The 21,794-nt window shown below is 38.4% G+C and overlaps 1 protein-coding gene across 2 annotated transcripts in view; it reads right to left on the reverse strand.

Moving 5' to 3' along the window:
- The window catches only part of LOC118218028 (corticotropin-releasing factor receptor 1-like), a 110,639-nt gene that overhangs the window by 60,685 nt on the left and 28,160 nt on the right, over positions 1 to 21,794 (reverse strand). For both annotated transcript variants that reach the window (XM_035400376.1, XM_035400367.1), the window contains 2 exons: positions 15,055 to 15,142; positions 2,649 to 2,693 (listed from right to left, as the gene is read on the reverse strand). In XM_035400376.1, coding sequence (XP_035256267.1) covers positions 2,649 to 2,693; positions 15,055 to 15,142 — 133 coding nt within the window. The remainder of the gene's footprint in view (positions 1 to 2,648; positions 2,694 to 15,054; positions 15,143 to 21,794) is intronic.

Raw genomic sequence — 21,794 nt, forward strand, 5'->3', positions numbered from 1 at the left:
AGCTTAAACACCAATTCTGTCATTAAAGCACAACCTGATTTAATTTTCAGTCAATATTTACTTTATGTATTATATACTATTCAATCCTGGTGGAATTTTTTCCTGTGTACATAAGTTCCATGAACATTGAATTGAACAACTGTCATATGTATATTTTCTTGCCTCAGGCTTATTGGCTTTTATGTATTAAATACATTTTCTGTACATGATTGTAGATAAAAGACACACAATGTAAAATAGCCTTTTGAAGGCTGAATTGTAGCATATTAAGTTAAATACTAACAGTTAGATCATTTAGGAGGTCTATTTGGGTTCAATGGCCATATATTTATTTAAAGTATCATTTAAAGAAAATAAGCAAGATTTGTTTTTTAATAACTTATTTTTTATAGCACCTTTGTACAAAATATGCATCACAATGTGATTCACAAAATAAAGGATCTAACAGAATAAAAAAATAAAAGTAAATGAAGTTACAATAATAAAAAGAAAGAAGCTTGTTTTTAGTTTATAATTAAAACTGCTAACAGATAAAGAATCTCCTGTGAAGTGGTAATGAGTTATACAACTTTGGTGAATAAAAACAAAAGGTAGACTCTGCATTTATATTCCACACTTGTAAAGTAAGCTGGATCACATTTGCAGAAGAGAGTGTTGGCAGAAAGGTAGTTAGACAGTCACTAATTTATTCAGGTGCTGAACCATTAAATACTTTTAAACCCAATGAGGGAAAATCAATTCTAAAAGTTACAGATAGGCAGTGCAGTGCAGCATTCGCGATATGCTCATGTTTGACTTTGAATACAGAGCCAATTTCAGGTGAACTTGAATAACTGATTTTGAATAATGCCTGAGTCTTCTTTGAGAGCACACACATCAGATAGAAGAAAATATAATCTCTATGGTCAACTAGCGTGAAAACTGTTTTAACAGCCCAATTTTCTGACCTCTTTCATGACCAACCTAAGCCAACCTAATGTTGATTGTCTTATTTTTTCTTATATATCCCACCAAAATTTGGAATGGCCAATCACCTGCAACAGCAGCCACATACACCACTGCCAATTCAAGAGAGTGTAGACATCCATGGTTCTCCACGAAACACATGAGGTCGCCAACGGCTTCTTTTCACATCGTAGACTGCAGCTAAGCTTGCATAGAGTGAAGTCTGAGGAAGACTTTTGACAATCTGTGGCTGCCCGTCCAATCAGCAGGGGCCACTAGATAGTGATGAACACAGAACCCTATTTGACAGAACCCTTCCATTCCCTGGGTGATGCAATTGGCAATTGTATGGATCTGTCGGTCCCATCCAGCCCTGATGCGAGGTGTTGCATGGATGATTAACTCACATCATGAGACAATTACAAAAGTTCAGATTTTTATTATGGATGCTTATTATGGACGTCAAGTCAATCTTAAAGGTCGCAATATTATCCAATCATCTATAATACAGGAAATTAGTGTGTCCTTAAGGGAATATTTCCCCACTGTTCTCATGTTGCAGTGGTCACAGGTCACCATTACACCCACGAACACTGACAATAACAAAAACTGAGCAGTAACAGAGAGTGACAGAGCAGTTATACACAGTTGAGGGGCATGGAGGCATGACTGGGAGAAAATATAGCCGCAAATGAGAAATAGATGTTTTGTCAGGTCTGTTAAATCCATTCTCATATTGGAAATGTCCTTTAAAGCTTTTATCTTGAAAGTGGGGTTTGCACTGAGGAGTTCTGTTTTTTGTCTTCCCATTGTAGCTTGTGCTTTTAAATATGTATTTATATTTTCATCACTGCAAGTGCACAAAACTACCTTTCTGTGTGCATGACCTATCCGGTGGAATCACAGGCATGCAATGAACAACTGCAGGCTATTCTGTGATTTAATTTGTTTTACCCCAAAGCAGTGGAAGTGGCTGCATATTACTGCACAAACCTTTCAAATACAGTTACAATGCCATGATTAACAAACATCAGCAGCTTAGATACATGTATAAATGAACAGAAAAGCTGAGTTGTTTTTAATTATATATATGTGTGTGTGTGTGTGTGCGTGGCAAGTCTAATTAAAAGGTATATTTAATCCAAAATGAAACATTTTCTAAAAATCATTTGATGAAATATTACGACCAGTCAGATGAGGGATATAAGGTTAATTACTGACAGGCAATTTTGTCTCTGATGTTTTGGCTTTTAATAATCAATAAGGGGAATGCTGAGGATGTTTTCATAAAATCGTTTCAATTGTGACATACATCCTCTTTAGGAACTTTGGCTATGTCTGTTTAATTCTGGTTAGTTTGCTACCTCTGAAATTCATATGCTTGCTTTGTTTGCCTCACTATTACCTGTTCCCCGCAAACTTAGTTCAGCATGAACGTTTGTCATCTTTAACGCACGTCTGGTTTGATATCTGGCCTGCCTTTGTGGACTGTGAATGCTCAAGCTTGACTTTTATTTCATAATGTAGTTACTAAATTCTGACATACATGTATTTTTACAATATCTATTTACATATATTTTCACGGTACCTTAGTATCTCTCAATAATAGTGGCTCTTTATTAAATGTATAAATACATATTTGGTTATAATTTCTGTAATTTAATTTGCATTTACACCCCATACTGTTATAAGACTATACTTACCTGTGGTATTGCTGGATGTCTGATTCCATGATGCCAGTGAATTTACTGGAAGTGGAAAAAACAAAAGCGACCATTATTTATTATTTATTATTGTCACTTAATCTTCCTTTTTTTTTCAGTTGAACTTACTGTGCCTCCAAACAGTAAGGCTGCATTCAGACCAGATCAGGCAATGCGGCACCTTCCCGCAGGGTTGTGCGGAGGTGTGGACGTGTCACTACATGGCCCATGTGTGTGACGTCATGTTGTGAACTTTAACCCCCCCTCCATTTCCTGTCCACTAACTCAAACAAATGGACACAAACCGGAAGCTTCTTGCTATCGTTATTTTGCAGCGTAGACTGCAAGCCAGACGCAGACGTCGAAGCTGGGTACACAAAATAAACCAAGCGAGGACACAACTAGGAGAGTATCATCCTTTGGTCCATGAACTCTGCCTGGATAGCGCCCGGTTTCAGCTATATTTCAGTCTCTCTTCCATATCTTCACAGTTTCTCGGTAAACAAGGCTCTTCTTCCCGTGGGCGTCTTCCGCTCTGATCGCTGGCTTACGTGATTGGCCACCGCAGCGTGACGTCGGGTTGTGTTACGGCAAAAGTCGATTCTGGTTCTATTTCTTCCCACACGGCCGCAGCGTTTTTTTGCTGCACCCCATGCGGTCCTCACTCCCGCAGCCTAAACGCACTACCCCCATTCAAATGAATGGGAGGACTGCCGTTTTTCCCTGCGTTGCCTGATCTGGTCTGAATGCAACCTAATAATGTTATTCAGAATGTTTACCAATCTTGCTTACAGAAATACAAATACACCAAAAAATGCAGCAATTCATAATGACCCATATTAAGATCACTGCCCATATTCATCAGGTGAATGTATACTCTTTTTTAAGTCACTGAACAAGAGCATCTGCTAAATGAATGTAAAGTAACACATGACAATTATTTTGTTGATATTGCACAAAATGTCTACAATGCAGATAATAGGTCATGTGATAATATGTTACTAATTCTACATAATGTGTCAGAGGTGAGTGATGTACATGGCCACAGTAAAGCTCTCTGCTAAATGAGGGCCACTCAAATCTGTCATTGAGCACATTAGTGTACACCACAACTATCTTGGTTGAAGATACGGTTAATAAGGTTATGTATGAGGATATGTAGGACGATTCCCATTACTTATTAGAACATATCCAATATGCATGACTGATTTGAAAAGATTTCTAAATGTGCTGAAGCTAGAATTACACTTTAGAAAGAAAAGGCCAGCACTTACAAAAATGTTCACTTCTTTGTAAATATTTTTTGATTTTTTATTATCCTGAAGCACTAATCTTCCTACTGCATGAACGCTTCATTTATTTTCCATTGGAGCATTCATGTGCTGAGGCTCTGGGTGATGGAGAGTATTTCGAGGGGACACACTGTCCCCTGATTGCACTCATTCTGCACAAGCTACGTCCTGCCTGTAAATTCCTTTGCGCTTGAGTGCGTGTGCTGGGAGATCAGCTGGCAGCTGATGCGGTCATTCATATCTATTCATTATCCGGACAGAAACATGTCTCATATAGGAGAGACTGAGTGGGGATGATCTCTGTGGGTGCCAAGGTCTCTGTGCTGCAGAGCAGACAGCCGCACCGTGAGGAACACTACAGTTGAACACACTTATCAGCGGCCAATCACACCGAGCCCATGGTAGACAGACGGGACTCAATTACCCAGAAACACTTTTCAGCGGAACTTCTGGTTCTAGTTGATTTTTCAGGGACACCCTTTCCCAAGTAAACGGAGAAATGCTTTTCTAGTCAGGGGATATGTTGAACATTGCGCAAATTTGTATCTAACATTTCTACAGCTCTTATGAGTGACTTCCCCCAGGTTCATTCACGCTTGAGCCAATATAGTTTGTGTCAGGGAAAAAGATTTACTGACAGATCTGAACAATAGGAATGTCAAATAGAACATGAGTGAGTCCAGCCAGAGGCTGACCACTTCAATAAGTTTATTTTTATTCCTTCATGTATGACCTGGCTCATTCCTTAGTGAATCCTTTGTTTGCTTAGAATTCTCAGTAGTTCAATATCCCAGCATGCCATCCACTTACAGAAACTCTGGAAGAAATTCTAACAAGAGATACAGAAACGCATACAAATGTACGCCACATAATTAGCTGCTGAGAACAGTAGTGGATCTCCCACACAGGACATGAACTGTGTCAATGGTTGAACCTTCTGACCTGCATTTGGATTCTTCCCCTTTGGGGAAGGGTTAGGGTTAGCCTGAAATTTTTCCTGTAAATATGCCTGTGGCAGGGTTCTGTCTGGGAGAGGGAATCTGGGCAACCTGGGGCCACGCCTACTGGATAACTAGGCTTATGCACCTGGACTGCATTTTATAAGCAGTTCAAGGTTTTAAAAGTGTGCTTCTTTTCTCAGAACGTGTCTGAGCTGGGGTTTTTCTTTCCCACGCTAGGATCTGAAAAGCTGTCTTTTGGGTTGGGTTTATTTTAATTTTGTGGTTTTAGTTGATTATTTTTGAAGCCAGAATCCCGTGAGGGTGAGCAGTAACATTTCTTTATTATTTGCTCTCTCTCTCTAAAGAAAATAAATTTGCTGGAGAAATGTTATTGCATCTCCCTGTGTCCGACTGATCAGCCCATTCCAGGGGTGTGTCATGGCATGTGATAATCCCTCAACAAAAACCACCTTTTCTCCAGACGGAACACATCAGTATCCTGTTTAAAACTGCTGGAAATCAGCCAAATCACTGCTGAAACTGATTTCCTCAAATAATTTGAAGACATTTTAACTTCAAGCAAATATGATGTTTGATGTTTTAGGAGCTGTTATATGACAAGATTTACTGTTTTACCTGTTCATTTAAAAAATTTTCCATTTTTACCTTGATTTAAAAAAAAAAATACACACCTTGTCCTACTCTTGAATGAAAACGCAGACTGATTTAAAGCTTAAAACTGATGGTCAGAGTCAATGCAGCCATACTGGAATAGCTCTGAAAGTCAATGTTCTGTAATAAAAATAGTTTAACCTCCTGGGCTGTCATGTGGGACAATAACCAGTACCAGCATACCAGCAGAGGAAATGGCTTGGGGTAGAATACACAACAGCAATACTTCTGTAAAAAGTACACCAGTCCTTATTGCTTTACATAAACGCAGTTCTCATGCATGTAAAATAGCAGGATGCAATGATGTCAAAGCAATGAACTGAGCAGGCCCCTCTTCAGGGGTGGGACAACCGAGTATGCTGTCCCGAGCCTGGGAGGGGGGGGGATTGGGGTGATGGTCTGTGAACCTTAGATAAATATTATTTGTCTCGGGCGGGCCTGGGAATAATATAATAATATAATTTTATCCCGGGCCCAGGAATTTCACCCACATGCCCTGGAGCTGAACCCATCAGTGGGAGGGTGCGTACCATTTGTCATCTTTAAAAGCAGGTGGCTGAATTAAAGCCTGAAGTCCCGGAAGAAAGAAATCCTCCACATGAGAACAAACATACTGTTGAACAATTCAGCGATGTTCTGAAAGGTGTAAAAGCCCGCACCTGCATCCACTGTCACATGGGTGTGATGTGTGAAGAGTTAAGGTCAGTTCTGACAGGCAGAGCTTGGGGTTCTGCCGGGGCCTCGTCCGTGCTTCTGTTTGAAACCTCCGATTCACAGTCCTGAGGGACTGGTGAACGAATGAAAAATGGTCTTGAATGCTTCTGTTGGCACCAGGGTGAAGGATTTGCAAGACAGGCCACAGGTGGCATGGCTGGGCATTCCTCTCTCTGAATGCAAGGAAGCTTTGGAGGTCAAAAATGTGGGACTGTACTCTAGCAATTTCCTATCCAGCAGCACTTAACTCCTTAACTATTTAACACAACCTCTGCTCTGGAAGATGATCATGATTGCCATTTACTCTGAGTAGTAAACAGCAATCAGAAACTTACCTTTAAATTGCTAATGAACCTAAAGCAGGCTTTTGATTAGTATTACCTGATTAAAACAATGCTAATTTAAATAAAAATCCACACCTAATTCCTTAATACCTCATTTTGTCCTTCATACATTGAGGAGGAGTTTGAGCGGGGTTGCAGAGATTGATTAATGTAACCGCTTGTTACGTAAAAGCAACAGATCCTGATATTGGCATCTCCCGCTCGGAAATGACCTCTCTTTGTTACAGGCGGCCTGATCATTCTGTGGAGCCTGGCTTTCACAATCAGTGGTCATGTGACCACATTACATTGAACACAGAGATGGGAAGGTTTGACTAAATAGGCACAGAAGAATTGCAATGCATAGGTTGTAACACAAAAACAGTCTTTATGAAACACTTTTTAGATACACTATTTTCTTCTTTAAGTCAAGATTTCCTGTATTCCTGTAATTTACAGCATCTTTCTACGCAGATGGCATCTGAATTGTTACTGTAACAGGCTTTATCAGTCTTGTTCAATTACCCATTGTGAGCAATGAATTTGGTGTAAAAAAAAGACAGCTAAACAAAGATACATTTAAAAAATTTTACCTTTAAGTTTATTTCTAGGCCTCATATATATGCACTCATGTGCTTTCTCAAATTTCAATTTAAACAACGTGCCTCACAGCTTTTTCAAAAAAAGAAAAAAAAAAGAAATTCATATGCTGTTCTTGGCACACGCTCAATACTCCCAGAATTTTCTCTTACACAGGCATACTATTACAGGTGTCATTATTAATAATAACGGAGAAATGGAGACAATGTGGTACAAATTAATAATAATTATAATAAGAATGATAATAAGAACAATAACTCCAGCTTCTTTCAGATTTCTGCACAACAATTGTTTCAGCTGTTTTGCATCTTTCTGGGTCACAGAAGTCTCTCATAAGCATATAAGGGAAGAATATTCATATCTTTTTATCTACTGTGCTAGTTAATTGTAACCGAGTTATACCAAGTTTTGGGAGTTTTGGGTCTAAATTGGTTGCTGATCATTAGCCCAAAAACCACCAGCCCTTTAGAGCCAGGGAAGCAGACCCCTGTACCAAACAAGCTGTTACACAGTGCTTGCTTTGTAGTCTGATATTCCAAAAACAAATAGGAATTTCATGCATAAGAAAGTAATCATGGATAATTACCTAAAGCAATTTGATGTGCAAATGTATCCATCAGATAAAAAGTTCATCCAGTGTCTGTTTAGAAGAGAGCCTTGTGCACCCCATAGGAGCTCCGTTTTTCAAATATCTGCATTAAACAGAGGATACACGGATACATTTGCACATTAATGACATTTTGATCGTTGTTCGATTAATATCTGTCCAGCGTTTATCAGAGAAACTTTAACTTGAAATTGTGTCACCATGAATTTTGTCTCCCATTTTGAGTGCAGTCATGTCGACTATATTTGTGCTTACTGTGATCCTTGCTGCTTTCATCTTCAGCAGGTGACATCACCAGCTGCTTCTTTTCAAACTCACAAGCCAAGCTTGCACAGATATGAGTCAAAGTATGACACCTCAGGTGCCATTTCAGAAAGCTTTTATCTGAATGTCACTACCATCAATCATGTGTTGGCCTGCAGGGCACAGTTGGCACTGGCAATATTGGGATTGGATCCCAGATAGTGGGCCAAATCAGTGCAACAAACGCTAGACTAAACCAGTGCCTCAACAGGATGAGCCACGTCGCCGCCTGTTTATAACAACCTAAGGTTTCTATTGGTTGGTTAGCCAATACATTCTTACCACAGGAATGATGAGGGTATCCGCATACTAGGTGACACTTTTGATGGGTTGTACTCATTCAAAGATATAAAAATTCACTTTAACCTTTTGAAGTCTACAGTCATTTTTGTATTTTGAACTGTTGGTAAACCCTTGGCAAGTTCTGTATAGTAACAGAAGTCACTGACCAGGAGGAAGTCCATTGGTCATATTATCCATTCATTTATGTGACTGTATTCTATTGGTTGAGCGATTCCTTTCCATACAGCTCCGCTTGTCATTGAAGACCGGCATAGTAAATGTTTCTCTAGCCTGGAGTCTACACATTTTCCCTCTTGTTTCTATGTCAAAAAATGACAAAAATATAGCTAAAAATGTAACAGATGTTTTTTATTTGCACAATACAAGACTGTACATACAAATATTATTTTACATAAAATTTTAATTATATCTATGCTTCTACTTGGTCTACATGCAAACATGTGGTACCATCCATGTAAAAGCTCCAAGTCTGCACATTCAGGTTTTCTCTGCTTGTCTCTAGGTCCCACGAGTGAGAAACTACGCGTCCCGAAATAGCACATGCTGAATGCTGCTGTCAGCGATAACTCTACTCCACAGGCTTAATTTATCTGCGTTATCTTTTTCATTAATTTTAATATATATCTGCTTTATACATGCTTACGCAGTGCCTTGGAAAAAGTTATCAAGATCATCACTGAGACTTTTAGGGGAAGTCATGTAACTGAACTGAACTGAACTGAACTGAACAGAACAGAAGAGAAGAGCTAATCTATCGCTGATCTTGTAAACCAGTCTATCATATCCACTGTAATTTTTCTGGACAGTGTATTTGGCCCCATGTAAAAACTATTATATGAAACTGTTATCTGAAAAAAATGAACTTTCTGTTCCCTAAATAATGTCAGGCCCTTGGTTACGTCACGGATATGGTTTGGATTTGTCTACAAGTAGTTTCTTTGAAGATTGTCGTGTCAAACATTTCCATATTACGTTCGTGGACCATGCCTTTTAATTGATGTGAAATGTAAATAAAGCCTTCTGCTTGATAGCATCATCACAGCAAAGAAAATGATTTCTGCACATCATTTCCCTCTAACAATGGCTCCTTAGTTTTCAAGAGGTGGTGCATATGAAGTTGTCAATGGCATGTATACTGTACATGGTGCTCAGGAGAAGGGGGTGGGGGTGTGTGGTTGTATATGTAATTACGTGCTCCTTGCATCATGCATTGTTTCTTGCTGTGATAAGACATTTCATCACAAAACCATTTACCAGCTATGAAAGACATTTTACGAAAGACCCTGTATATGTACACTTTTACAAATTCATGAACAGGAAAATTTAAAAAGTTCCTTTCGATGTAAAATCAAATATTTATGAACAGGGGAGCTGGAGGACATTACATTACAAGCATTCAGCAGATAATCTTACACAGATTTTTATACACAGTATCCATTTATACAGTAGGACATATACTGAAGGATGCAGGTGAGGTACTTTACTCAAGGGTGCAGTGCCCTACCTGGCAATCAACCCTGCAACCTTTCTGTTACACAGACAGTTCCTTAACCATTATGCTTTGTGCTTCTTCTGCAATGAATATTCACAGATTCACTTTAGACAGACACTCGCTAAATGGACTCACATTATAACGCTGGCTAGCTAGCAGGACACGGAGAACTATATGGAAAACAACACTGACTGACATAAAAAACATAAAAGCCACTTGAATCAGGAGTAGGATTGGAATGATTCATACATTTTTAAACAAAATTACTGCAAAATGGCATACCTCCACAAGATATTCAAACCCTACATGCCAGCCAGACCCCTCCGTTCTGCTACCTCAGGACGCCTGGCACCTCTCCCTCTTCGCACCTGTGCTTCCCGAACACGTCTCCTGTCTGTTCTGGCCCCACGATGGTGGAATGACCTCCCCGTGGAGATCAGAACAGCTGAGACACTGACCCACTTCAAGCGACGACTGAAGACTCACCTCTTCAGGCTGCACCTCTCCCCATCCCTCCCTACCTCCCCGTAATCTCTTAAATGACTGTAAGCTTAGGGTTGTAACTAGGTAGCTGTTTCGTAGGTGACTTACTTAATGCACCAGTCTTAACTATTGCTTGTATTTTTGCATAGACCGCGTTGTTGCTGTTCTCGTTTGTGTTAGTGTTAATCAGTTTAACCTTCAGGGTCCACGTTGAACTATGCGGTTGTTCCCTGCACTTGGACCGGTACTTCTCTCTAGAGTTTTCGACATACTTGTTCCTGGTTATGGTTATACACTTTGTTGTACGTCGCTCTGGATAAGAGCGTCTGCCAAATGCCTGTAATGTAATGTAATGTAAAATCTCAACAGCACAAATTCTTCACATTATTTATTTTCTATTATTTATATATAATATAGCAAAAAAGATTATTTTGATTGCACAGGGTCTTTAATAACAACAATTTTAATATTCTTGCTGCTTGGACCCTATGTACAGCCAGCAGGCTGCTAAGAATTGTTTTGTGACAAGCACAAAGACTGCATAACTCTTTACAGAACTTGGAAATTATGATAATGAATGACGGAATGGCTCATCCCCCCATTAATACTTTAAATTATGAATCATTGCAGAGACATGGATGAGTACATTATACAGTGTATTTTTTTAAAATGAATGCAAATCATTATTTATTTGAAAGCTTTATTTTAAAAATACGATATTTTACATTACATTAGCTTACACTAATTTTGTGTTTTTTTTTTTTTTTTCAATTTCTTTCTGTTTTACAGAATCTGAAGCATTTCAGGTTAAGCACCTTGCTCAAGGATACAGTGGCAGTTTGATGAGGGAATCGAACCTACAAACTTTCAGTTACAAGCTGAGCTATTATTGTAGATACAGTAATGGACAAATAATGTGGATGAAGCACAAGGAGTTTTGAACTTCAAGTTCAGTTTCCACATAGTTGAAGTTGTTTAGTCATTTAAAGCACACTTCAAACGCAATCGAGACTAGCTCAAGGACCTAATGAGCACACTACAATCAGGACTGCAATAGTTTGGTCGTGATCTTGTTCTAGATCTAGGAAATGCATGTCTTGTGTTTAATCTGTGCTCATCTCCAACTAATAAACAGTATCATGTTACAGAAGGAAAAATTCAAATAATATATTTTTTTGTAAAATCAATGGGTTAAAAGATAAACGGGTTAAATGGCTTAAAAGTTCCTTATTTAACTACCAATACCGTTTTTGTAACCAGAACATTCCCAGAAGGTTGCGGTTAATATACCAAACATGTCCTGGATGACCCAAGAACATTATGTTTAAATCACACTGCAGGAATGTCATTCAGCTGTATTCCAGTTCAAACATCATTTTAATTGGGAATGGTTAATCATGCTAATTTAATCAGGAAAGGTAGCCACGCTCAATGCATCTGTTTCAATATTTAAATTAGGAACATTCTTAGAAGGCTTTTCATGATGAAATGATCTTGCAGGAGATGTTACCAGCAAGTCTGTATGCCATAGGCCAGGCATATCTGACATCTGTGGCTTTGAAATGTTCTAATTACATTAGCAATTGTATTTATATAACGTTCTAGGTCAGCTCCATGTGTGTTCATACAAAAATTTTAAAAGGTCAGTTTTTTTGTCATATTTTCTTCCTATATTTTTTAAATTCTCTTAACTCTAAGGAGATTAAAAAACATGACAATCAAAGGCACAAAGCGCACTGCATTATTTACGATATTAATTAAGAATTAATTTGCCCTTGATTTAACCTGCAGCTAGTCCTGACTGTTTGCCTCTTTTAAGCATGCAGCACAGTATTTAGTATCCTCTTTTTGTATTATATTCTGCTAATTGTACAGTAATGTATATGAATATGAACATTTCATTTCATAATTGATTACAATTATCTTGAAAATAATGTTTTGTATGCAAGATGATGAATTAATTCACCCAGACAGGGAGAAAATAAATAATATAATATAAATAATAAATAATAATAAATAATTTGGTAGAACAGTTCATACATAATCTCAGTTGACTGTCATGTTAATGTTTGACCTTTGCTGTGCAACATTACACAGCCCAGTTACACAGCTAAACCAGGTAACAATACATTACAATGATACTACGCCATGGATTACTGGTGCCCATGAAAGGAATACATACAGTAACTGTGAAAATAACTGTCTATGGGAAGACTTTATAAAAAGCACTGTAATTTCTACATGGTGAAACCAAAATGTATAAAAAATACCCTTAAATAAAAGCTGAGAATGTGCACTTTAACAACATTTAAATTGTTAGAGTTGAAATACAGACTGAAATCAAGAAAAAATATGTATCTATATATATACAGACTCAGCCACTGAGAGCATGCCAGCATTAGGCAGAAATTAGCCTCGCGAGCCAGTCTCGTTTTTCACTCAGTTCAACAGAGCCTGGCCGATGCCTTGACGTTCTAGGTATAAACGAAGGAGGCAACCTTCCCGGGATAGTTGTATTTTCCCAACCAATCAGACTGCAGAGGGGCGGCGCTCCAAATGTGGTGACAATTCTGGCCAGGCAAGGTCTGAAACGTGCACCGGAAAAACATTACCGGAGGCAAACTTTTCCACAGACCCGCATCAGTTCGCCACAATTTGGGAAAAATGGCTAACGTTAACGTCAGAGCACCGACCACACCATCGAAGTTTATCACCGAGATATGCAGAGTCTGCGGTTCGAGGTTCGATAATAAAAGAAACAAACACAATTTATGTATCGGCGATAAATTGTTTTATTTAATTCCTTAGTTCAACAATTCCACTTGCTCCTCCATTATTGATTGTAACGGGCAAGCAATCAAAACCATTGCTTCTTTTCTAGGTATTTATTTGATAGCAGACTGCATACTGTAGGCCACGCTTGAAAAATGAAACTTTTGCCAAATACTGTTGGCAAGCAAGCGAGTACATCTCTGTTCGATAACAGCATATCCAAACACATGCGCTGAAGGTCCTTCAACGAAGTCACGCCATGTATTTGGCAAGTCTGTGATACAACTAAGAATTAAAGAATTAAAATCTTCTTCGAATTTGTTCATAATTCTGTTTTTAGCAGATAATTTGGGTTAGCTCGATAGCTTTGACCGTTTCGCTGGTGTGTTTCAGTCGGGACTTACATTGCAGCACACACGGAACAGAGGGAGTGTTGAGGGGGAGCGAGGGAGAACCGGCACACTGAAACAGATAGTTCGATTAACCCGCCGATTAACCTGGCTCCCAGCGGCAGGCGACTCCTCCCATTTGCCCCGGAAAGTACATGCGTTCGTCCAGACTAGGCAGAAATTGACATTGCTGTGAGCGTTCCGGGAACATCCACTGGTGAAATCTGTCAGAATATTTGCTGTAGGTAATTTGCAGTGATTAAGTAATTACGGTGATTAAACATGTATTGTGCATGCGGTGCGAACACTTTAGAAAATCTGGACCTTGACAGATTTGGTGTTGGAGCATATCTTTGATGTAGTTCTTCTGAATCCATCCAACTGACAGAGATTTGCAACAACTGGTTCACCACTTTTATGAACATCAAAACCAGGCACCTGGGGGGTTTGGAGGCTGCCAGACCACACATGTCGTTCAGGAATATAACATTTTATAGCAGTGAATTATCAGCACCATATTGAGAGCCTTGTACACCTTAAAAAGCAAAGGGGGGAAGCATTGGCCCCAAGGTGGTTTGGACATCCCCTTTTCTGGCAACCCTGGCCTTTAATAAGGGTAGGGTGAGAGGATTCATCATTTACAACAATGTCACTAAGAAATAAGAAGTATTATAAAATACAGCTTGGGGTCCTGTTGTGTAAAAACATGAATAAGCAAAACTGACTTGTAGCCTATGTCATGTGTGGCTTAACGGCTTATATATTTGAGAACAGAATACTGCAGCGTACAATGCCTTCTATTTATGGTGCATTAGCAATTTTTTAATCACATCACCATTTATTAAAAATGGTGATGTGATTTCATTGTGAACAATTCCCATCACTGTCTTCCTCCTGAATACCAGTGTCAGCTTGGCAGAGGGTTGCAACAATTAGATTACCGCTTTTATGACCATTAAAACCAGTATGCACTTACAGACCTCAGGTAAGTAAGAAAGATCTGACAAGTGCTTTTTCATCATTACCCATTGGTTTTCAGAAAAACCCTATTGATGGGCAGATATCTCTTAGTAACTAATATTTGCACCAATACCATTTTAGGATTAAGTAATCAACAGCAGCAGGCTTTATAAAAGTTTGAAATACAAGCAAATTTGTATTAAACAAAATCTATCGGCTGAATTCAGACTTAACATAACAGGAAGCACAGACTTGATTGATCTTGGTGAGGGAAAGGATGTGTTAGGAGCAGTGATGTCACATGTACCTACCCCCACCCCCTCTTTGTGAAAAGCTCTATTGAAAAGAAAATGATAGTCAACAAAGGCCCACCATTGAGAGATATTATTATTGCTACAGTGATCTTTTTTGTTCCATTTCAAAATGATTGATGGCCCCCCTACAACAACAGCATTAGTACACTGCAGATGTAAAGTAGTGCTTTGAAGTCTCGCCATGCAACGTTCAGGAAACCACCAGCACATGCTGCTCAGGGAGGGAGAGTGACAAACTTACTGGAGATGTTTCCTGAGACCAAGAGCAAAGTGTCACAGGTCAGGTCCGCCGCTGCCCTGGAGATGCATGTTGTCCAGAGGGTACACATCTGGGAGGGAAAAGGAAACTATTATTATGAAGCCATAGCGGAATTACAAGCGTCCGTACTCATAGATCTCAGGATTGCCACGTTTGCAGGCAAGCCGGTTTCATGCACACCGCTGATGAATGTCAAACCATCATTCTTAATTTGGTCTAACATACATTTCTTTAGCTGGCAGCTGACAAACACTGGCAGGACACACAGAGAGGAAAATCAGATTACAATACACTCCCACACTTTTTAAACAGAATTCAATATTAATATTAATCCCCTCACAGAAATCTTTCTATGAGTTATTCCTAACAAATTTCTGACCTACATTTTGCAACAGCTTAAAAACAGAAGCTGTCTATGAGGAAACAAAGGCTTACATTTTATAGTTTTTCTTTTATAGACACATATGCTGGGCTATGTTCAGTATTGCATTTTCATTTGTTATTCTCAATGATCAAGACACCTCTCTAATGCACAATGCGGGAACCACTTAAGAATGTCTGAGGGGGTAATTGATTTCTCCTCCTCCATGCCATGAGCTCATAATGTCTTTCTAGCAGTGACCTCTATATCCTTTCTTTTCTTGTATTTTCCCTGTCACAGCCACTACCACCATTATGTGCAAATATCTCGGGAAATTAAACCGAAACTGCACCTCAGAAATGGTGAAGCCGGGAAGCCAAGGCTTGATGCAAACTATAAACTGTTTGTGTGTGGCAAAAGATACAAATACAAAGGGGTTACTGAAGACTTGAAGCTGAAGAGAGTTGTTTACATATTACCTGGTGACATTATAACAATAAGGATGAGGAGAACTGCTTTAAATAACATCTATCCACAAGTCTGTCTAATAGTTAAACATCTGACAAAAGGAAGAAATGGGCAGTGATAATGATGCAAGCTTTCGTATTGCTGTGTGCTCAGTGCTCTTGTATCATTTAATCAGTTTCATGAATTACAAACACTTATTACAGTTCATCAGCAATCACTTTATGTAACAAACAATAAAAAAAATCTGGAACCTCTGGGAAATATTTCTGACTCTCAAAAATAACGAAAATACTACATTTATTAACACTCATTGCTGAAATGAGTTTGTATGCTGAATTATTGAAAACAAAGAGAGAGACGTCAAGTTACAATAAGAGGAGATTCTGGGCTTCATAGTAAAACATAAGCGACTGTCATCTCTCAACATGAGGACAAAATAAGTGGCAATGGCAGTAAAGCAGGGCATAATGGACAGATGAGAAGAGTATCAACCTATACCAAAGTGATGGAAAGAGGAAAGTGTGGAGGAAAAAAGGAACTGCTCATGAACCAAAGCACCCCCCTCCTCTGTGAAACATGGTAGATGTATGTTATTGCTTGGGTATGTATGGCTGCCATATAAAAAGTGCTGCAATTCCCACATAGATCTCCTGATATGGATGAAATTAAAGGTGACAGTCTACACTTAAACCTTGTATTGTATCATTTCAAATCGAATGCGCTGAAGTATAGAGTCAAAACAACAAAATGAAGCCCTACATATAGCCTACTGTAGCCTACCTCATAAATGAAAACAATTGGCAATAGTTTATATCCAACTTCTCACTATTTTCCAGCGCATGCATTGGTACAAATACACCTTCAAGGTGAATGTACAGACAGGTGACAAATAAAAGGAAAAACCAGAATAAAAGAGTGAAGAAACATAAGGAATGCAGAGGCTTCCATACAGGTGTATTGCATGATACAATTAACCCATTTTCTTGGTATGGTTTGGGTCCACTTGTCCCCTTAGAGCGAAGGGTGACTGCAAATCAATAGAACATTATCTGTGAAGAGTGGATACAAATGCGTGTGGCTGTGTCTGGTGGGCTGAGAAACACAGTCACGCCACAGCGACAATGCAGGACAAATCTTGGTTCAAATTTTATGACAAAATATCAAAAATAAATTTTCTGCAATGTCAAGGTGGGGTTCCAAAAAGGAAGACCCCAAAAGGACACTTGGTAACCAAATGATAATGTGGCTTTTTAGAGGTGTAAAATACTATATAGTGTATACTATATGCTCCTTGAAGAAGTGTACTGAAATGAGTTCCCTTCCCCCCTGCCTCCGCCTCCCAGTCCCTCTTCCTCTCTACTTCACTCTCCTTGCTCTCCTCTTGCCACCTCTGGCAGCAGCAGGTCTGGATGATTATGGGAACAAATTACATGAGCTATCTAGTTTACTAATCCATTGATTAAGGTCCATTGATTGAAGTTTTACTCAAAGTCCTCACCCCCATCTACATGTCAAACACATCCCACAATTTCATAGGCCTCATTTATTTCACAGGCCTACTTCTACGGTGTGGAGGACCGGCGTTCTCAGCATGTGTACTGATAAAGTTATGTTTTGTTTATGCAGGAGAAACAATCCGTATTCTGTTATGCAAACAAACAAAACCTGCTCCAAAATACCATTCAGTCATATTTTAATGTTGATTATAACCATAATAATATATTCATCCCACATTATATTCATCCAATGAAAATAAATTGCAACTGGACACAAGAGTGCTGGTTACACTGTGAAGTGACAGGCTGCTTAATTACTTTCACTGACAAAAGATGGGGCATTTTTGATTTTGTGATGAAGTCAAGTCCCTTGGGAACAAAACCAAGGTCGTTTCCAGTCAACAGGTCCCAGGTCAATCCCTGGAAATTAGACTTGGTGAAGTCTGATTTGGCCCAGTCCCAAATTTATTATGTTGTGTATTTTGGAACTTGTTTCACGTTCCCTGCTACCAAGACTGGTTCATCTAATGGTCATAAACTTTAAAGCAAGTCTACCTAAAGTCATGTTATTCTTACTTTGAAATGTATTAATGCTAGAAGGTTTTTTGGATTATATTTTCCCTGCTAATGTATGAAAAAATGTGTTGATTGTCTTTATTCCTCATAATAAAGACAATAATTTTATAAAGACATGTATTTTAACACAAAGAAGTCCTTGAAACAAAATATGAATTCTTAAAATAACTTCAAAACATCCTCTTTCCCTACCCGAGAATGTGAGCAGGGCGTCTGTCCTAGGCATCTCTAATCTCAAAAATATTTTTCTATATTGATTCTAAAGCAGTGCAAAAAAAAAAAAAAAAAAACAATTAATACAATAATGACACTTCTTTAATAAATGCAAATCACAGCTTGCTATTAAGCTACACATGAGTTGAAAGTTAAATCAGTCTAATAAGGAAAGGAAAGAGGCCATAGCATAACAATAGTTCTTTTGAGGAATATGGTTTCCTTATAGGCTAGTAAACACAAATAGCTTTTTATTAATGCAATGCTTGTTTGTTAAATTTATGTGAATCAAACAAAAAGGAAACACAAGTAGCCTAGACAACATGCAGTATATATGGACATTGTGCTTTTACAGAAAAGGCCAGTCTATTGCATCTGTTATTAAATTGGTTATTTTTAAATTTTACAGAAAATTGGCGCTTGAAAAACTTGTGATGGAAAAGTGCATTTATTGCTTTTGTTTTTATAGTATACACAATATATAACAATGTATGTCAAATGATAGGTAACCTTGACATAGCTAATCATAAAACTAATAGGCTACAATTACAATGAAACAAGATTGAATTGATGTTGAGGCATGCCAATTTCAGTAAGACTTTAGGCTGCCTATAATTTAATTCATTCAATATAGGAGGAATTATGAACTACATGTGGGAACAGGACCATATCACCGCATTCTCTCTCTTCATTCCACTCTTTTGAATATAATTCTACAGTGCACCTATTTGTCAGCTTCCTTAGAAAATAATTAACAAACAGCTGAGAAAATTCAGTTGATTACTTGCTACGGGGTACGAGTAGGGAAAATGAGGAAGCAGCATAGGCCTACTGGGCCAAGCTCTGTCTGCTCATGTGTAAAGCTTGCGAGTGAGCAATATTGGAATAAAATTGGGGTGAGGGAAAAGACCAATGCTCCATCCTTTGAAAGCCCACTCCGTGCTCCACTAAAATGAAGACCGCTCTTCTTCTCACTTCGGTTGCACTCCGCACCACTCACAAGCTCTGTTCCCTACATAACCTCTGACTCTATTCTTTATGAGTATTGCCACCCGTTTTTCTGTTTGTTTCTCACATAAATGGACTGTACTTATATAGCGCTTTTATCCAAAGAACTTTACAATTGATGCCTCTCATTCACCCATTCACACACACACACACACCAACGGTGAAAGGCTGCCATGCAAGGTACCAATCAGCTTGTTGGGCGAAATTAGGGGTTAGGTGTCTTGCTCAGGAACACTTCCTGAGCTATGTTGCCCCATGTACCTCATGTACATGTACCTCAGTCCTCCAACAACAAGAGGCCAATAGCTGATAATTAAGCACAGATGATGACTGACAAGCAAAATTGCTTACAAGCAAGATTTCTGTTAAATACAGTTTAGTGATGGATTTTCCTTGAATAAAAAATTTAATGTGTCAAGCAAAATTGTATGTTCCCTTTGTTGATTAGTTTGTGACCACAAATATATTGCCAGTTGTATAGATGAGTTCTTTAATTTTGATTTTATACAAAATAGTCTAGAGTCCATACTGCCAGGCTGTTTCTTGCACGCTTCTTTAAAAATGCATACAATTTGATTCTAAAAGAAATGTTGCACTCATGAATGCATCTGTGGAACCTGGACTGACATTCAGCTGCAGCTTAAAGCTGTGTTTTCCCCCAGCTGACATTCAGTTCCCATTTTGTACTTATCCCAGGACTTAATGAATGTTTTTCTTTTTAATTGTCCGCCTATTGTTTAATCTTTGTGTGACCAGAAGTTGTGCAAAATAAATGAAATCTGTGGACAGAGTATCAGGTGAATACTGTTGCACTTGTATGTTTAGACATGCTTTTTGTGTATTTTTTAACATTCCATCCATGTTCACTTACTTTCACTCATAGGTTAACACTTTTTACAGAGTAAACATTACAATTATCCACTCAACTGTATAATTAGTCACATGACTGTTGTTCAAATGGCTACAGGGACCCCTGGAGGATAACAATTTAAATCATTGCAGGTCGTATGATAGAGACAAACTGGAGGCCCTACTAATGACTTCTGTCGAGAAAAAGGAGGAGTTAATGTAACAGTGTCTGAGTGAGTTCAGACGGCTGGAATTATGGTGTTTTAGAATGTCTTTATTGAACTGCTAATCCCATAATCCTCTGACCAATTGTCCTTCCAGGAACAGTGTTACAGTGGATGAGAGACAAAAACAAAAGCAAAAAACTGATAAGGATCGTACCTACAGACTATGATAGAACTGCTGGGCACAAGAGCAGAAACCATGAAAATCCCAACTTGTTATAATTTACACCTACTGAATAACTTCAAGAAATAATTGTCACAATGCATCTGCAACAAGACTTCTATTAACTGTCTAAATCAAGTAGAGAGGACAGACACACAGGACTGTTGCACTGTAATCATATTGCATTGTATTGATTGCCATTTAACATGGTTTAATCTCTCAAAATCAAATAGTAAATACAACAGTTTTCTAAATATATTATGTATGTCCATGATAGCCAAAAAAGACAGGGTCAGTATTTCACTTTGATACAATAAGTATTTTTGTCATTGTGACCCATCTTTGTTTCCTATATTTAACTTAAGGTTAACTTAACTTGAGGGTGGAAGAAAACTAATACATGCATTATGTGACAGCAGGCTTTTGAAGACATACTTATACTATTACAACTACAAACTGCTGTTTATCTGTGCCAAAAAATTAGAAATAATATTTCATTGATAGTATAAAGCCCAAATATTGCTAAATAAATTGAATATGTCATGTTGGTATTTTAATAGAAGCTTTGAGCAACTGACTGAACATTATCTTAACTCCAGTAGCTTGGTGAAACTAATAAACTAGGACTGTTTATAGTAATGAACTGGAGTGCTACACGAGGAGGCAGCGATCGTGGTTCTGTGCCATTAAGAATGTATCCAAAAAACCACGAACTGCTGAACAAAAGCAACCTGTCAGAGACAAACAGTTCAAAGAGTTCGTAACACCACTTCTACAAGGAAACTGTTAAGTACACACTGGAGGGTGTGTGAAAAATACAGGTTTAAATTTGCATTCTGCATTTGCATAATAATGATCCCCATTAAAAGAAAAAACTATTTTTGGCATGAGCTTGAGTGGCAATAAAAATATAATTGAAGTCTAGAGATTTCAGTCTCTCTTTATGCCTATCACATAATATACCAGGTGTAGAACAGGAGAGGGAAATGGGACTAGATTAACTTCCCACAAGCAATTTTTTAGGTTTACATTGCTATTCACATACATTGTAATAAATATGGCATAACAAATGGAAAGGCATACACAATGTAAGTTCAGTCAGGACAACTCACGTATTCAGATAAAATATATTAATGAATATTCAGTTATTTGGTTTGGAATTTTTGGTCAGGCACTGAATGGATCAGCTCTAGGTATGTCTGTACATGCACTATCCTATCAAACAGGGATCACAATACATATCCCCTACTAAGCAGGAGAAATACCAAAACCCCCAAACAGCAGATAACCCAAGTGACATGCCCTAAACTATGAACAGCAGAGCACCTGGTGTTTCCCAAAACATCAGGGGACTGTACCAATAT

This window comes from Anguilla anguilla, chromosome 2, assembly GCF_013347855.1.
Source record: "Anguilla anguilla isolate fAngAng1 chromosome 2, fAngAng1.pri, whole genome shotgun sequence".
NCBI lineage: Eukaryota > Metazoa > Chordata > Actinopteri > Anguilliformes > Anguillidae > Anguilla > Anguilla anguilla.